We start from the raw sequence: 19,770 nt of genomic DNA, 5'->3' as shown, positions 1-19,770 counted from the left end.
TAAAGCTTTCGGCCACGGGCGTTCGTTAACAGTACACACACACACACACACACACACACACACACACACACGGTGGATTCAGTTGCCTGAGACTGCAGTCGTGAGTGTTGACTTGCATTTGCTTGTGTGTGTGTGTGTGTGTGTGTGTGTGTGTGTGTGTGTGTGTGTGTTGTTGACGAACGAAGGTCCATGGCCAAAAGGTTTAATTGTGAGAGTCTTTTTGTTGTGCCTATCTGTGACTCAGCATCTCCGCTATATGGTGAGTAGCAACTTTCCTTCTTATAGTACTGAAACCTTTTAATTTGTAATACATGAGATTTCCTTCAATTCAATAATAATTATAATAAACAGATAGTGAGGCAGTATATGATTACCATTTTTTTACTCTATATTTAGTCATCCACTATCTTGTGAGTTACACATTTTGCCTGTTTCCTTCATTCTTATGTATTCCTTTACAAATGCTTCACAGGGGACTCGCGTTCAATTTCTGGTACTGCCAGGGATTTTTCCTACGTAGGCTTACTGGATGGGCTGCACTCAGCTTTGAGAAGTCAACTGCAGAGCTACCTGATAGAGGTAGTGGCTCGAAGGCCTACACATCGAAAATGGCCAGAAGTGTGGTATGCAGACCCCAGGCCGCACCATACAGTATCAAATGATGAATGACTGAAAATGATGCAGTGGATGGTCAACAATCGAATGATCTTCAGGGTCTCACTAGTGTGTGTGTGTGTGTGTGTGTGTGGGGGGGGGGGGGGGGGAGGGGTGTTGGATATATTTTTTTTTTCCTTCCCAGGATAAAAAGATCATAATCAAAAGCTGTGAACACAATTATAACTATTCTAGTTCCTGCAACAATAGCAAACAATCTGCATTTCTGGATACCTGGATAAAATGTTGACTACAAAATTAAATCTCTTGATCTTGAACACAGACCTGCAACATGATGCCAGAATACACAAACATTCTAAACAGAAGTTAGATGCCCCCTCTCTGAGGTGATTTAGACTACAAAGGGTCTACAAAAACTATTCTGATTGACTACTTTCCAAAAACATACAGATGGGCAGATTTTACATTTATACGCAGTGATGACTATCTCTGGGGATAGTACTGTACCACCAATATAACACAAAATCTCTCAATAATTACAGAAAATTGTACTACAAGATAGTAAAAGTTTCTATCTACTTTGATGCCAGTAATATCAAGGTAAGTGTGAAGAAGAGCAGAAAGAAACTGAGTCAAGGAGTGACCTACACGAAAATTTATTATATATTATAGAAGTACACAAAGATAAGCAGACTATTAGAAAAAGGCTACTTACCTCTCACTGTTTTAGGCAGTTCCAGTGGAATTATGACTTTTCTTCTGAGGTATTGTGTTCTGTCCAAGAACTGCCCAAGGTGCCGATGTTTCAGAATTTCCAGAGACATGATTTCAGTATCTGTTGTTACTTGGTGTTTACCATCACTTGAAGGAGGTTTGACCTAGGCATAGAATTATACTAAGCAAGGTAATCTTCTATAATTCTTAGTTGAATATTCTGAAGAGTAATTGAGAGAATGGATGCAGTAAGTTGAACAGAGTGAAGCAGGGTTCCTAAATTACCATTTTTATACCCAAGACTATACTGAGATAGATGTTCTCTAATCTTTTTCTAAATAGAAGAAAGTTTTTTGAGTACAATTCTTGATAAGAATCACTGTTGAAGTAGCCACAATTATTGTCCCTATGAGAAAAATTGACTTTGCTTTATACCTGCATGAGATTATTCAATAAGACGAGTAGCTTTTCTTCAAGCTTCTCAAACGAGTACTGTATTAGCCTAGGTAGGTGCTGCGTTAGCCTAAAAACATCTTACAAATAAACCTTTTGGCCCTGTTCAATGGCATACCAAGTGGTATGTTCACTTTTAGTAAGGTCCCCTTCAAATGAATTTTTTTTTCCATGATTAGTACTGCCATCCACAAAAAAGTAATTATCGGGACATCAGTACATCCCAGAACAAAATACAGGAGAACCCCTACATCACCCATCAAGAAACTGTTTGGGGAAAGTGGATATTCATACAGCTGCCAATACTGATTCTTGTGCAAACAGCAAACGCCTGCTACTATAACACTGAAGTGTTTTGCACAACAATGAAATTTTGCAGAAATGATATATGTTTTATATTACATATTTTGTAAAATGAAAATGTGTTAGCCCATACTTAACATTTAAATTATGAGCCACCTGCATGCTAAACATATATTATCGGTTTATCACTGTTTGTAAAGTGAGTTCATTGTTGTGAAATTACACTTTTGGTTACTTCACTGCTGTTTGCTATCTTACATAATGAATGATCAGCTCCTATCCAAGCAATTGTTCATAATGCCACAGATTCACATAAAACAAACTATTGACACTTTTTTACTCACATTGTTAAGATTAGCAAAACCAAACACTGCCAACTCTTGACACTTTAATACCTAAGCAAAGGACTGCTTATCACTGATCTGCCTCATAAATATCTCAAGGTGAATTAAACAGCCTTTTTTCCCTTCTTGTAGTAATATTAAGCAAATGTACTTAGTCCTTAGGACATCTTGACTGACAATCGATTTATTTGTGTGTGTGTGTGTGTGTGTGTGTGTGTGTGTGTCGACATGCACGCGTGTGCACGCATGTGCATGCATGTGCCAAGGTATTTGTTACAGCCTCATCTTTGAATGCTGCCTCAGAAGTTTTAGTTCCCTGGTGCATCAAAGGACCATAAACTGATCACAGCATTCACATAATTTTTATCAGAAGATAGGCTATAGCGCAGAATACAACAAAGAACTGAAGGTGTCAAAATAATAACTGTATCACGTGGAAACAGCATCATGAAACAAAAATCAAGGACAATTAGTCTCCTTTATGTGTTTTCACAGAATTTTGCATGATTAGATTAGATTTACTTTCATTCCAATTGATCCGTAGTGAGGAGGTCCTCCAGGATGTGGAACATGTCAGAAAAACAACAATATATGACAAATATTTACAACTAAAACAAATAAGCTAATGTACCATTCCACAGGTCCCAAGTGGAATGATCGTCATTTTTTAATGAACACTATATGAAAGCCATTTTACAAATACTAATGCACTGAATTTAAAATAAAAAAAGTTTTTTATTTATTTATAAGGTAATAAACATGTAATACAACTACTATAATACTTACTTACAATGAACATATTACTGCACTGAAATGGTGCAGAAGTTAGATTGTACTTACACACACACACACATTTACAATGAACTCAAGAACATCCTGCACAAGCCTGTTTAGGGAACTAGGGATACTAACTACTGCTTCCCAATATATTTATTCCTTAATGAAATTTGTCATTAAAAATATATCACTTTTTCAAACCAACAGCTCAATTCATGGAATCAATACTAGAAATAAGAATATATATATACTCCCAACATCACCACTGCTGAAGCCCAGGCTATCCGTGATCTGAAGGCCGACCAATCCATCGTCATTCTTCCGGCGGACAAGGGTTCCACGACTGTGGTACTTGATCGTCGGGAGTATGTGGCTGAGGGACTGCGTCAGCTTTCAGACAACACTACTTACAAAGTTTGCCAAGGTAATCCCATTCCTGATGTCCAGGCGGAGCTTCAAGGAATCCTCAGAAGCTTAGGCCCCCTACAAAACCTTTCACCTGACTCCATCATCCTCCTGACCCCACCAACACCCCGCACCCCCACCTTCTACCTTCTTCCCAAAATTCACAAACCCAATCATCCCGGCCGTCCCATTGTAGCTGGTTACCAAGCCCCCACAGAACGCATCTCTGCCTACGTAGATCAACACCTTCAACCCATTACTTGCAGTCTCCCATCCTTCATCAAAGACACCAACCACTTTCTCGAACGCCTGGAATCCCTACCCAGTCTGTTACCCCCGGAAACCATCCTTGTAACCATTGATGCCACTTCCTTATACACAAATATTCCGCATGTCCAGGGCCTCGCTGCGATGGAGCACTTCCTTTCACGCCGATCACCTGCCGCCCTACCTAAAACCTCTTTCCTCATTACCTTAGCCAGCTTCATCCTGACCCACAACTTCTTCACTTTTGAAGGCCAGACATACCAACAATTAAAGGGAACAGCCATGGGTACCAGGATGGCTCCCTCGTACGCCAACCTATTCATGGGTCGCTTAAAGGAAGCCTTCTTGGTTACCCAGGCCTGCCAACCCAAAGTTTGGTACAGGTTTATTGATGACATTTTCATGATCTGGACTCACAGTGAAGAAGAACTCCAGAATTTCCTCTCCAACCTCAACTCCTTTGGTTCCATCAGATTCACCTGGTCCTACTCTAAATCCCATGCCACTTTCCTTGACGTTGACCTCTACCTGTCCAATGGCCAGCTTCACACGTCCGTCCACATCAAACCCACCAACAAGCAACAGTACCTCCATTATGACAGCTGCCACCCATTCCACATCAAACGGTCCCTTCCCTACAGCCTAGGTCTTCGTGGCAAACGAATCTGCTCCAGTCCGGAATCCTTGAACCATTACACCAACAACCTGAAAACAGCTTTTGCATCCCGTAACTACCCTCCCGACCTGGTACAGAAGCAAATAACCAGAGCCACTTCCTCATCTCCTCAAACCCGGAACCTTCCACAGAAGAACCCCAAAAGTGCCCCACTTGTGACAGGATACTTTCCGGGACTGGATCAGATTCTGAATGTGGCTCTCCAGCAGGGATACGACTTCCTCAAATCCTGCCCTGAAATGAGATCCATCCTTCATGAAATCCTCCCCACTCCACCAAGAGTGTCTTTCCGCCGTCCACCTAACCTTCGTAACCTCTTAGTTCATCCCTATGAAATCCCCAAACCACCTTCCCTACACTCTGGCTCCTACCCCTGTAACCGCCCCCGGTGTAAGACCTGTCCCATGCACCCTCCCACCACCACCTATTCCAGTCCTGTAACCCGGAAGGTGTACACGATCAAAGGCAGAGCCACGTGTGAAAGCACCCACGTGATTTACCAACTGACCTGCCTACACTGTGAAGCGTTCTATGTGGGAATGACCAGCAACAAACTGTCCATTCGCATGAATGGACACAGGCAGACAGTGTTTGTTTGTAATGAGGATCACCCTGTGGCTAAACATGCCTTGGTGCACGGCCAGCACATCTTGGCACAGTGTTACACCGTCCGGGTTATCTGGATACTTCCCACTAACACCAACCTGTCAGAACTCCGGAGATGGGAACTTGCCCTTCAGCATATCCTCTCTTCTCGCTATCCGCCAGGCCTCAATCTCCGCTAATTCCTAATTTCAATCTGCCGCCGCTCATACCTCACCTGTCTTTCAACATCATCTTTGCCTCTATACTTCCGTCCCGACTGACATCTCTGCTCAAACTCTTTGCCTTTACAAATGTCTGCTTGTGTCTTGTGTGTATGGATGGATATGTGTGTGTGTGCGAGTGTATACCTGTCCTTTTTTCCCCCTAAGGTAAGTCTTTCCGCTCCCGGGATTGGAATGACTCCTTACCCTCTCCCTTAAAACCCATATCCTTTTGTCTTTCCTTCTCCTTCCCTCTCTCCTGACGAGGCAACCGTTGGTTGCGAAAGCTAGAGTTTTGTGTGTATGTTTGTGTTTATTTGTGTGTCTATCGACCTGCCAGTGATTTGTTGGGTATATATATATATATACACACACCTAAAAACAAAGATGATGTGACTTACCAAATGAAAGTGCTGGCAGGTCGACAGACACACAAACGAACACAAACATACACACAAAATTCAAGCTTTCGCAACAAACTGTTGCCTCATCAGGAAAGAGGGAAGGAGAGGGAAAGACGAAAGGATGTGGGTTTTAAGGGAGAGGGTAAGGAGTCATTCCAGTCCCGGGAGCGGAAAGACTTACCTTAGGGGGAAAAAAGGACGGGCCCAAACTCTTGTCTTTAAATATGTCTGCTTGTGTCTGTATATGTGTGGATGGATATGTGTGTGTGTGCGAGTGTATACCCGTCCTTTTTTCCTCCTTTTTTCCCCCTAAGGTAAGTCTTTCCGCTCCCGGGACTGGAATGACTCCTTACCCTCTCCCTTAAAACCCACATCCTTTCGTCTTTCCCTCTCCTTCCCTCTTTCCTGATGAGGCAACAGTTTGTTGCGAAAGCTTGAATTTTGTGTGTATGTTTGTGTTCGTTTGTGTGTCTGTCGACCTGCCAGCACTTTCATTTGGTAAGTCACATCATCTTTGTTTTTAGATATATTTTTCCTTCGTGGAATGTTTCCTTCTATTTTATATATATATATATATATATTAAAAAGAAAGATGATGAGACTTACCAAACAAAAGCGCTGGCAGGTCGATAGACACACAAACAAACACAAACATACACACAAAAATCTAGCTTTCGCAACCAACGGTTGCCTCGTCAGGAAAGAGGGAAGGAGAAGGGAAGACAAAAGGATATGGGTTTTAAGGGAGGGTAAGGAGTCATTCCAATCCCGGGAGCGGAAAGACTTACCTTAGGGGGAAAAAAGGACAGGTATACACTCGCACACACACACATATCCATCCGCATATACACAGACACAAGCAGACATTTGTAAAGGCAACCGTTGGTTGCGAAAGCTAGATTTTTGTGTGTATGTTTGTGTTTGTTTGTATGTCTATCGACCTGCCAGCGCTTTTGTTTGGTAAGTCTCATCATCTTTCTTTTTAAATATATTTTTCCCACGTGGAATGTTTCCCTTTATTATATATATATATATATATATGAGATCCACCAAACAAAAGCGCCGGCAGGCCGATAGATTGTGTTTGTTTGTGTGTCTATCGGCCTGCCGGCGCTGTTGTTTGGTGGGTCTCATCATCTTTCTTTATATATATATATATATATATATATATATATATATATATATATATATATATAGAGGGAAACGTTCCATGTGGGACAAATGTCTGCTTGTGTCTCTGTATATGAGGATGGATATGTGTGTGTGTGCGCGAGTGTATACCTGTCCTTTTTTCCCCCTAAGGTAAGTCTTTCCGCTCCCGGGATTGGAATGACTCCTTACCCTCTCCCTTAAAACCCAAATCCTTTTGTCTTTCCCTCTCCTTCCCTCTTTCCTGACGAGGCAACCATTGGTTGCGAAAGCTAGATTTTGTGTGTATGTTTGTGTTTGTTTGTGTGTCTATCGACCTGCCAGCGCTTTTGTTTGGTAAGTCTCATCATCTTTCTTTATATATATATATATATATATATATGTATATATATATATATATATATATATATATAATAGAAGGAAACATTCCACGAAGGAAAAATATACCTAAAAACAAAGATGATGTGACTTACCAAATGAAAGTGCTGGCAGGTCGACAGACACACAAACAAACACAAACATACACACAAAATTCAAGCTTTCGCAACAAACTGTTGCCTCATCAGGAAAGAGGGAAGGAGAGGGAAAGACGAAAGGATGTGAGTTTTAAGGGAGAGGGTAAGGAGTCATTCCAGTCCCGGGAGCGGAAAGACTTACCTTAGGGGGAAAAAAAGGACGGGTATACACTCGCACACACACACATATCCATCCACACATATCTGTGGCCTTTACAAATGTCTGCTTGTGTCTGTGTATGTGTGGATGGAGATATATATATATATATATAAGCCCAGGCTATCCGTGATCTGAAGGCTGACCAATCCATCGTCATTCTTCCGGCGGACAAGGGTTCCACAACTGTGGTACTTGATCGTCGGGAGTATGTGGCTGAGGGACTGCGTCAGCTTTCAGACAACACTACTTACAAAGTTTGCCATGGTAATCCCATTCCTGATGTCCAGGCGGAGCTTCAAGGAATCCTCAGAACCTTAGGCCCCCTACAAAACCTTCCACCTGACTCCATCAACCTCCTGACCCCACCAACACCCCGCACCCCTACCTTCTACCTTCTACCTTCTTCCCAAAATTCACAAACCCAATCATCCCGGCCGTCCCATTGTAGCTGGTTACCAAGCCCCCACAGAACGCATCTCTGCCTACGTAGATCAACACATTCAACCCATTACATGCAGTCTCCCATCCTTCATCAAAGACACCAACCTCTTTCTCGAACGCCTGGAATCCCTACCCAGTCTGTTACCCCCGGAAACCATCCTTGTAACCATTGATGCCACTTCCTTATACACAAATATTCCGCATGTCCAGGGCCTCGCTGCGATGGAGCACTTCCTTTCACGCCGATCACCTGCCGCCCTACCTAAAACCTCTTTCCTCATTACCTTAGCCAGCTTCATCCTGACCCACAACTTCTTCACTTTTGAAGGCCAGACATACCAACAATTAAAGGGAACAGCCATGGGTACCAGGATGGCCCCCTCGTACGCCAACCTATTCATGGGTCGCTTAAAGGAAGCCTTCTTGGTTACCCAGGCCTGCCAACCCAAAGTTTGGTACAGGTTTATTGATGACATTTTCATGATCTGGTCTCACAGTGAAGAAGAACTCCAGAATTTCCTCTCAAACCTCAACTCCTTTGGTTCCATCAGATTCACCTGGTCCTACTCTAAATCCCATGCCACTTTCCTTGACGTTGACCTCCACCTGTCCAATGGCCAGCTTCACACGTCCGTCCACATCAAACCCACCAACAAGCAACAGTACCTCCATTATGACAGCTGCCACCCATTCCACATCAAACGGTCCCTTCCCTACAGCCTAGGTCTTCGTGGCAAACGAATCTGCTCCAGTCCGGAATCCTTGAACCATTACACCAACAACCTGAAAACAGCTTTTGCATCCCGTAACTACCCTCCCGACCTGGTACAGAAGCAAATAACCAGAGCCACTTCCTCATCTCCTCAAACCCGGAACCTTCCACAGAAGAACCCCAAAAGTGCCCCACTTGTGACAGGATACTTTCCGGGACTGGATCAGATTCTGAATGTGGCTCTCCAGCAGGGATACGACTTCCTCAAATCCTGCCCTGAAATGAGATCCATCCTTCATGAAATCCTCCCCACTCCACCAAGAGTGTCTTTCCGCCGTCCACCTAACCTTCGTAACCTCTTAGTTCATCCCTATGAAATCCCCAAACCACCTTCCCTACCCTCTGGCTCCTACCCCTGTAACCGCCCCCGGTGTAAAACCTGTCCCATGCACCCTCCCACCACCACCTATTCCAGTCCTGTAACCCGGAAGGTGTACACGATCAAAGGCAGAGCCACGTGTGAAAGCACCCACGTGATTTACCAACTGACCTGCCTACACTGTGAAGCGTTCTATGTGGGAATGACCAGCAACAAACTGTCCATTCGCATGAATGGACACAGGCAGACAGTGTTTGTTGGTAATGAGGATCACCCTGTGGCTAAACATGCCTTGGTGCACGGCCAGCACATCTTGGCACAGTGTTACACCGTCCGGGTTATCTGGATACTTCCCACTAACACCAACCTGTCAGAACTCCGGAGATGGGAACTTGCCCTTCAGCATATCCTCTCTTCTCGCTATCCGCCAGGCCTCAATCTCCGCTAATTTCTAATTTCAATCTGCCGCCGCTCATACCTCACCTGTCTTTCAACATCATCTTTGCCTCTGTACTTCCGTCCCAACTGACATTTCTGCCCAAACTCTTTGCCTTTACAAATGTCTGCTTGTGTCTGTGTATGTGTGGATGGATATGTGTGTGTGTGCGAGTGTATACCCGTCCTTTTTTCCCCCTAAGGTAAGTCTTTCCGCTCCCGGGACTGGAATGACTCCTTACCCTCTCCCTTAAAACCCACATCCTTTCGTCTTTCCCTCTCCTTCCCTCTTTCCTGATGAGGCAACAGTTTGTTGCGAAAGCTTGAATTTTGTGTGTATGTTTGTGTTCGTTTGTGTGTCTGTCGACCTGCCAGCACTTTCATTTGGCAAGTCACAACATCTTTGTTTTCAGGTATATTTTTCCTTTGTGGAATGTTTCCTTCTATTATAACCATATATATATATATATATATATATATATATATATATATATATATATATATATATATATATAAAAATCTGTTGGTTTTACTGAGAAATTCATCAATGGAGTAGAAGAAGTTGGCCACCAATAAATCCTTTAGGCTTCTCTTAAACTGAATTTCATTGGTTGTTAAGCTTTTTATGGCTGCTGGCAAGTGATTGAAAATGTTTGTTCCTGAATAATGCACACCTTTTTGTACAAGACTAAGTGACTTCAAATCCTTGTGAAGATTATTCTTATTTCTAGTATTGATTCCATGAATTGAGCTGTTGGTTTGAAAAAGTGATATATTTTTAATGACAAATTTCATTAAGGAATAAATATATTGGGAAGCAGTAGTTAGTATCCCTAGTTCCCTAAACAGGCTTCTGCAGGATGTTCTTGAGTTCACACCACATATAACTCTTACTGCACGTTTTTGTGCCCAGAAAACTTTGGCTTGGCTTGATGAATTACCCCAAAAAATAATCCCATATGACATTATGGAATGAAAGTAAGCATAGTATGGCAGCTTTTTCATTTTTATATCCCCTATGTCTGACAAAATTCACATTGCAAACAGAGATTTGTTAAGACGCTTCAGCAGTTCTGTGGTGTGCTCCTCCCAGTTGAATTTATTATCAAGCTGTAATCCCAAGAATTTAACACTGTCCACTTCTTCTATCTTCTTGTCATCGTATGTTAGACATATACTCGTGGGACGCCCCTTTCAAGTTCTGAACTGCATGTAGTGTGTTTTTTTCAATGTTTAGTGACAAAGAATTGGCTAGGAACCAGTGATTAATGTCCACAAATATTTTATTAGCTGATCTTTCTAAGACTACGCTTGATTTGCTATTTACTGCAATGTTTGTATCATCGGCAAACAAAACGAACTTGGCATCTGGTAATGTTACTAATGAAAGGTTATTGATACACACAAGAAAAAGTAAGGGCCCCAAAATGGAACCTTGTGGGACCCCACATGTAATTAGTTCCCAGTTGGATGATGCCTGATAGCTTGATACATGTCTCTTTCCTAATAACACCCTATGTTTCCTGCCAGAGATATAAGATTTGAACCATTTTGCAGCATTTCCTGTTACACTATAATACTCTGATTTACTTAAAAGTATATTGTGATTTACACAGTCAAATGCCTTTGACAGGTCACAAAATATACCAGTTGCCTGCAATTTTTTGTCTAATGAATTAAGCAAATTTTCACTGTAAGTGTAGATAGTGTTCTCAATAACAGAACCTTTTAGAAATCCAAACTGTGACTTTGACAGTATGTTATTTGAGATAAGATGGTTATAAAGCCGACTGTACATTACTTTTTCGAAAAATTTTTAGAATGCTGGCAACAGTGAAATTGGTCGGAATTTGATGCTATTTCTTTATCTCCCTTCTTAAACAGTGGCTTAACTTCAGCATACTCCAGCCATTCAGGAAATATTCCAGTGATAAATGACTAGTTACACAGATAGCTTAATATGTTACTTAGCTCAGAATCACATTCTTTAATTAACTTTGTTGATATTTCATCATACCCTCTAGATGTTTTTGACTTTAAAGATTTTATGATGGACATTATTTCTGTTGGGGTAGTGAGGGTCAAATTCATATTATGATCGTACCACAATCCACACAGTACTGAACAAAAGAATCATATGTGACAAATCGGCTCCATTTCTGGAACTATGGTGCATATAATGTGGAACAGGTTGCTTCTGCCATGCTAGTATAACCCTTGCAGAAATAATGATGGTTTAAGTTCAGGGGGACAACAACCTATGGAAATAAACATTATATTGCAACAAAGTCTGATTCATATGGAAGTCTAGCTTACTAACAGGGGGAGAGCTACAGTTTCAGTAAGACTGCGTTTCAACAGCTGATGACTTGTGTGGAGTTTGGAAGAAGAATATTCTCTATAGGGATCTGAACAATCAGTATTACATTAAAAAATTTTAGTTCACATCCAAATCTAAGACACAAACTCAAACAAAAATGTTCTGAGGTAGGCTGGAAATTTTTCTGAAAGGAATGATTGTACAATTTCAGTTTGTAGAAAATTAGTTAGGATATATCACAGAATGAGAAAGGAGATTTGGAGAATAACATACTTTGGTGAAAACTTTATATACACAGAGCAGTAGTTCAGTAGCGGAAGGCTTGGGCAAGGGACTGACTGTCCCTGATCGAAGATACCTTTCACCTGAATTAATTTAAAAGCAGTACAGAAAACTAGGATGGTGCAAAGGACGATAATTACAGTAACATTCACCCAAATACTCCGTGGTTCACTGACATGGTGACAGGAAGTTAGCACATAAAGGAAATTGTAACAGAATTCTGACCAGTACATTATTTTATTAATTTTAAATGCTTCAATGTCTTTAACAAATACACTACTGGCCAGTAAATTGCTACACCAAGAAGAAATGCAGATGATAAATGGGTATTCATTGGACAGATATATTATACTAGAACTGACATGTGATTACATTTTCACACAATTTGGGTGCATAGATCCTGAGAAATCAGTACCCAGAACAACTACCTCTGGCTGTAATAACGGCCTTGATGTGCCTGGGAATTGAGTGAAACAGAACTTGGATGGCGTCTACAGGTACAGCTTCAACAAGATACCATAGTTAATCAAGAGTAGTGACTGGCGTATTGTGACGAGCCAGTTGCTCGGCCACCACTGACCAGACGTTTTCAATTGGTGAGAGATCTGGAGAATGTGCTGGCCAGGGAAGAAACCGAACATTTTCTGTATCCAGAAAGGCCCGTACAGGACGTGCAACATGCGGTCGTGCATTATCCTGCTGAAATGTAGGGTTTCGCAGGGATCGAATGAAGGGTAGAGCCATGGGTCATAACACATCTGAAATGTAACGTCCAATGTTCAAAAGTGCCGTCAATGCGAACAAGAGTTGACCGAGACGTGTAACCAATGGCATCCAACATCATCAGGCCGGGTGATACGCCAGTATGGCGATGACGAATACACGCTTCCAATGTGCGTTCACCGCAATGTCGCCAAACACGGATGCGACCATCATGGTGCTGTAAACAGAACCTGGATTCATCTGAAAAAATGATGTTTTGCCATTCGTGCACCCAGGTTCGTTGTTGAGTATACCATTGCAGCCGCTCCTGTCTGTGATGCAGCGTCAAGGGTAGCCACATTATCTCCAAGCTGATAGTCCATGCTGCTGTAAACATCGTCAAACTGTTCATGCAGATGGTTGTTGCCTTGCAAACGTCCCCATCTGTTGACTCAGAGACCAAGACGTGGCTGCATGATCCGTTACAGCCATGCGGATAAGATGCCTTTTATCTCAACTGCTAGTGATATGAGGCCGTTTGGGTCAGCACGGCGTTCTATATTACCCTCCTGTACCCACCGATTCCATATTCTGCTAACAGTCATTGAATCTTGACCAACGCGAGCAGCAATGTCGCGATATGATAAACCGCAATCGCAATAGGCTACAATCCGACCTTTATCAAAGTCGGAAATGTGATGGTACACGTTTCTCCTCCTTAGACGAGGCATCACAGTGTCTCACCAGGCAACGCCGGTCAACTGCTGTTTGTGTATGAGAAATCGGTTGGAAACTTTCCTCATGTCAACACGTTGTAGGTGTCACCACCGACGCCAACCTTGTGTGAATGCTCTGAAAAGCTAATCATTTGCATATCACAGCATCTTCTTCCTGTCTGCTAAATTTCGCATCTGTAGCAAGTCATCTTCGTGGTGTAGCAATTTTAATGGCCAGTAGTGGTTTAAGCAGCTGGACTTTCAAGCATTACAGACTTTCAGTTAAGATGTCCTAGTGACTAGTTAAAGAGCGAAAGAGTTCCACAGATTCTTGCAATATCAATAAATGCGGAAGTTGAAAAATTTCCATATGAAAATGTATAATGAAACCTACATATTCCAATCACTTACTATACTTACGTTCTCTCAATTAAATGATTTCATTTGTGAAATAAAATTGATATTTTCTCTTTTATAACATTAAATCCAACTGCTAGATTAAATTTAAATAATGTTTTAGAAGTGTAATGTTTACAATTCTTATTAAATTAGTTCATTAATAAAATTAACCTGCATATCATCCCACCGCAGACATGCCCACATGATCCTCAACTGGAGAGAAGCAGCTGCCAAAGATCGTAAGTTGACCGTGCGGTAAAGCCAACAAGTTTTAAAGAGTGGCCTGGAGCACGGATACGGCCAAACTTGATGATTAGGCTTAAAAGAAACAAAAACAAAAGTAAGTAATGGCACCTGAGTTGACCATAAGAACACTGTCTTCATTACTGTTTTTATGGCAAAGCAATGAAAGACATACAAAATGTTTTATTCTAGCACTTTAAGAATGTGTGCCACTAATCAATCCCAGTAGGGGGGCAAAGACATGAGCAAGAGGAGGAGGAGGAGGAGGAGGAGGAGGAGGGGGGGGCAGAAGAGGTGGAGGAGGATAGTGTTATTGTTACAGTTTTTCTTCATACAAACTACATTCTTGTCTCAGTTATAAAATCCATTTGCAGTTAAGTGGTAGCTGTAAGGCTGACATGCAAAGGAGAACAACTGATTGTTGGCATTCCTTGGAATAGAGAATTTAACATTCATATGTTCAGCAGTAGATGTGAAGCCGCTTTAAAAGATAGCTTTAAAATGTTTTCTACTGAATATTTGGAATACAGTCCATCCAGACACAGATCAATGAAGCCATTCAGAAATTCATTAATGAAAACATTTTTAACCTGAAATGTAATGAGATCTAACAATGGAAAATTCACCATATACCAGAGACACTGAATCACAGATAGGCGCAAAAAAAGGATTGTCAAAGAAAACTTTCGGTGAAAACAGCCTTCATCAGAATTAGACACCACACACACGTAAGTGCAACTTACACACACATGACCACAGTCGCTGGCTGCTAAGGTGGAGATGCTGAGTTGCTGACAGGCACAACAAATGTGTTTTGTCTAATTCTGATGAAGGCATATTTGGCTGAAAGCTTTGTTTGCCATTTGTTTTGTTGTGCCTATCTGTGACTCAGTGTCTCTGCTATATGGTGGGTAGCAACTACCCTTTTCATAACGTTACGAAATATGGTGAGACACTTAAAATGACACAAAAAATACTCAAAAGTACACTGAACTTCCAACGTAAAATACTGCGTCATTGAAATAATGATCCCTACACGAATATCCAATACTGAATATTTTAGAATCAAAGAATGACATGGCAAAAACTGAACTGTTATGAAAAAGTATATCCTAGTGAACGATAAAAATTGATCAATAAACTAGTAGGACATCAGAGTATAACAAACACAATACAACTTATTTGACATTTAAAACTGGAAAGTGTAACATAAACTAGAAGCATAGATTTACTCTAAACATAATTCATGCTCAGATGCCTGATCCCTAAATGAGAGCTGTCTTCTTAGATTTCACAGTAAAAACATAGTTTTGATATTGCTTCAAAATGTTTGAGTCAGAATGAATTAAAAAATCAGATATATAAAATTCAAACTGTGCCCATCAGAAACAATGTATACAGGAAAAAAGAACTGTGAACTGAGTAAATTCTGAATTGAATGGAAGTGGCCTTTTGAGTTGCACACACCACTACTACAAATGTTACAAATGAAATTGAAACACAGTTTCTGTAAATAAACTGTAGCATCATTAGATTTTAGTTTGGGACTTTAGGCGCACACTTACCAAAAAGAGAGGAGGGGAAGAAGATAAGGGAAGGAAACAAAAGCTTGCACAAGGCAAAGAAATCAGCTGTGTCCTTTTCATAAATGATCTAGGCAACTAACTGAGTTGATTTCGGAAAGCCATGGAAAATTCAAATCAAGTTAGCCATATGAAGATTTGAAGGCACTGCTACCACACGTAAGTTCAGGATGTTAACCACTATGCCTTCTGACTCTGCACAAATTTATAGCATCCAACAGAGTAAATCTAACTAAGAACAACTGTCACTAGTATCTGATAAAGACAACAGAAAGTTGCCAAAAATCTGAATCAATACTCAACTCTGATACAGGAAGAAGACTGAGAATATTTTGCTCATAATCAATCTGGTTTGTAATTCTGACATTTTAGACTAGCTGATGAAAAAAATCTTACACAATTTCTCTGCAAATGAATATGATTTTTGTTATTTAGTTATAGCACCCACAACATATACAACTATATTTCCCTTGTAAAAGTATTTTTATAATTGTAACATATACAAGAGAGAAAAACAAAGAAACTCACTTTTGCTAGATGGTGGTATCCATTGACTGGTAATCGGCCTGAATGCCTTGCCAGCTTTCTTAACTCATGTTGAGGAAGTATTAACATATTTCGACGTTTGCTTCTTGTCTGGAATGTTGAACAAAGTGGATACTTCACAGGTGTACGTTTTTTTCGTTTGTCTGCGGAAGATATTGATATTTTTTTTAAATACACACGACCTTTCGTGGATGAGCTGGAATACACTCTTTGAACAGAATCATCTTCCTCTGTTTTAATTGTCTCCAAAGAGCTAGTACACGTTTCTCCCTTTATGACAGTCCCCGTCGCATCTCCAGCGGCATCAACTTTCATTGTGATTGAAGAAAGTTCACTTGCTGATTTTATTTTAGAAGTTAGTATGGAATTAAGTAGCTTTCCACTGCAACAGTATAACAATAAAAATGTTAATTTGAGCCTACACATACAACACAAGTGAATAAAAAACAGTGGCACTAAAATGCTGCTGTAACATAACCAATTAGATGTGTTGTAAATTTCAAATTCATTTCATGTGTCTTAATAATAAAATTATATCCATCAAAAGAAAACCTGATAATCAGTTACCTATGACTCAGCAGTCACATACCTCACTTTTTAAATTTGTTTGATAGCATTCCATCTGATTTTTTTAAAAGTGTTCTACACGTTTTGGTAACAATACATTTGAACTTCAAAGTCAGTTTCAACTTTTTATGAATAGAAATGTTTTATTCATGCAACACGATTTCCCAACCAGAGGTCTTGGATATATGGCAAATATATCAACATATACCACCAAGGTTCATGGGACCAAACTTCATGAAGTTCACTAAACCCTTTTTCAAGTCATTGAACCTAATTAAAAAATTAAGAAATTCGTGGACCACAATGTTATACAAGACACTGTGAAGGTCATCTGTACTTTCTAAATGATAATGCAATGAAATTGCATTGTGTTATAGGATTGCAAGGTCAGATCGTAAAACAAACATGACATACTGAAATTTTAAGATAAAGGTACATTACCTCACTTGTGTCGCAGTACAGGACCATGTTGCTGTATGCATGTATATGGCCACAAACTTTGAAATTACTGAGTTAATAAGTTATAGTTTTTGTTTATAGGACTGTTCACTGATCAACACTTCCACTATATGATGAGTCTTGTCTTTAACTCAAATTTGCTTTGTAGATTTCAAACACATATATAGATACTAAAATCCATTTAAGTCTAATAGAAGTTTTCAACATTTATGTCCCAATGCATGGCTCTGGGTCACTTTTTCTAAACCCTAAGCAATACCATTCTCTTGATTATCAATCCTGTACACTCAGCTACTAGTAGCTACATCCTTCATGTTTCAATTTGCTACCACTTGGCAAAATTTTCTTATCTATCAATATGATTAATGTTATCGGATACACTATTACTATTATGTGCTACACATTTTAAGAATTTAGTTATTAAGAGTTTATACAATTCAACAACCGTGTGTAGAAGCTTGCATATTACCACAGATTCTTTAAATTGTAGTGTTTCATGAGTGTAGTTCATTGTTACCAGTTGGGAATGATTGTAATGTTAAAGAGAATGGGGTCCTCGCTGAAGTTCTTCCACGACAGTGTAGGTTGTGTAAAAAAGATGTGAAGATTGCTGAATGGTAGGTTACATTTCACCTTATGCCCATTCAGAAGAGAGGGAACATGTAAAATTTTAAGCACAGAGGAAATAGAGACAGAAAAGGTGACCATCAAAGGTACAAAAGGTGAAATTTTTTGTGCATCTGCTAATAAAAAGATCTGATTTGTAATCTGAATTATGGAAAAGGGCACCTCATCTAGATATAAAACATAGGGCACAGCACAATAATAATAGCAATGCTTATGTAGTACCTGAATACAAACAGGAAAATAAATATTACATAGCTAATTAAAAGAGATGGTGGGGACTTGTAGGTCAATACCTGCAAAATGAGACTAAGTCACAAGTTATGTACAACAAAGTGCTAGTCTTAAGAAAATGATAGATCATTATGGTGGTATTATTATTATTATTATTATTATTATTATTATTATGATCAAGATGGTGACAAATTCAACGGCCTACTGTAAGTCTTGACTGGACAGTGCTGTGTGAGCTCTTAACCTACTCTTAACTGATATGTGAAGACTGGCTTAAAGGGAGACTGAAATATCCCACCATCTGACTAGGATTAGATCCTGTGACTTTTTGGTTCTCAGGCATTCACTTTACCACTAGCAAATCATGTCTGAATACTTACAGATAATAGAGGACAACGGTGTTCCAAGTTTGTCACAATATGTTGTGAATGGAAATGACATGCCAAAAAAATATGATATAAGAATTCCCCAGACTAGAGCAGGATGCAAAATCCTCAGGAAGATTCTTCAATTCAATTTTCAATGTCACTATATCAAGCAGAAGACATTCAATACATTCCTGCAAAATGTTCTTAATGAGTACCCACGTATTTGACTTCCAACTGTACAAACATTAAGCACATGAAGTCTATGTAGAGAGTGTTTTTTAGCTTGGTTTTATCTTCAGGTTTTGAGCTATTTTTCAAAAAAGAGAAAAATTGATGACGACAAAGGACATCAACAAGCATACCGTATTTACTCGAATCTAAGCCGCACTCGAATCTAAGTCGCACCTGAAAAATGAGACTCTAAATCAAGGAAAAAAAAATTTCCCGATTCTAAGCCGGACCTGGAATTTGAGACACGAAATTCAAGGGGAGAGAAAAGTTTTAGACCGCACTTCCAAATCGAAACAAAGATGTCCATTGTAACATGAGACACAATTTAGGTTGAATGGGTGAAGATACAGCTACAGTAGTTTGGTTCGAATCGTAAGCTTAACAGCTAAGATTTACCTTGTAGCCATTGCTATGTGTCAAGCGCTCCGTCTGTATTTATACGGGTACCCTTCCTTTTTCACGTGCTTCGTCTGGTTTGAATAGATTGCTTATTGTGCTTTGATCTGATAAGTGTCGTTCTCTTTGTTATAGGTGTTTACGTTACTCTAAGCTGAAAATGCATTATTATACTGTGTCATGCATTGTTTGTCGCATTCTGATAATGAGTGTTTACGACCTGTAGCCGCTCACGGTATACCTCGCTTTTGTGCGCACTACCACCGTTTACAATAAAAAAAGAGAGGAATTGTCTTACAAGCGAAACAGTGGCAATAGACTGCTATTTGTTGTTACTTACACTGCTGCTTTCTTTGATAATGATCAACAAGAACCAAATAATACATTGCATATGATAGAAGATGTATTGAACAAGAGTTTAGCGAAAAATTTTCTCCGTTTGAAAATCTTTGCAGATGCCTCTTTAGTACATTACATTCTGCACAGAAATTAGAGTCGTCTTAGACTCTGCTTTACTGCTTTTATGTGTCTGTGCATACTTTTCC

General features: G+C 40.1%; 1 protein-coding gene across 1 annotated transcript in view; it reads right to left on the bottom strand.

The window, feature by feature from the left end:
- Window positions 1–19,770, bottom strand: part of LOC126190882 (nucleosome-remodeling factor subunit NURF301) — a 289,288-nt gene that overhangs the window by 129,905 nt on the left and 139,613 nt on the right. The window contains exons 18-20 of the mRNA XM_049931491.1: window positions 16,329–16,728; window positions 14,146–14,292; window positions 1,331–1,493 (exon numbers count right to left, since the gene is read on the bottom strand). Coding sequence (XP_049787448.1) covers window positions 1,331–1,493; window positions 14,146–14,292; window positions 16,329–16,728 — 710 coding nt within the window. The remainder of the gene's footprint in view (window positions 1–1,330; window positions 1,494–14,145; window positions 14,293–16,328; window positions 16,729–19,770) is intronic.

Source organism: Schistocerca cancellata, chromosome 1 (genome assembly GCF_023864275.1).
Source record: "Schistocerca cancellata isolate TAMUIC-IGC-003103 chromosome 1, iqSchCanc2.1, whole genome shotgun sequence".
Taxonomy (NCBI): Eukaryota; Metazoa; Arthropoda; class Insecta; order Orthoptera; family Acrididae; genus Schistocerca; species Schistocerca cancellata.
This window is presented reverse-complemented; position numbering and strand designations above follow the sequence as displayed.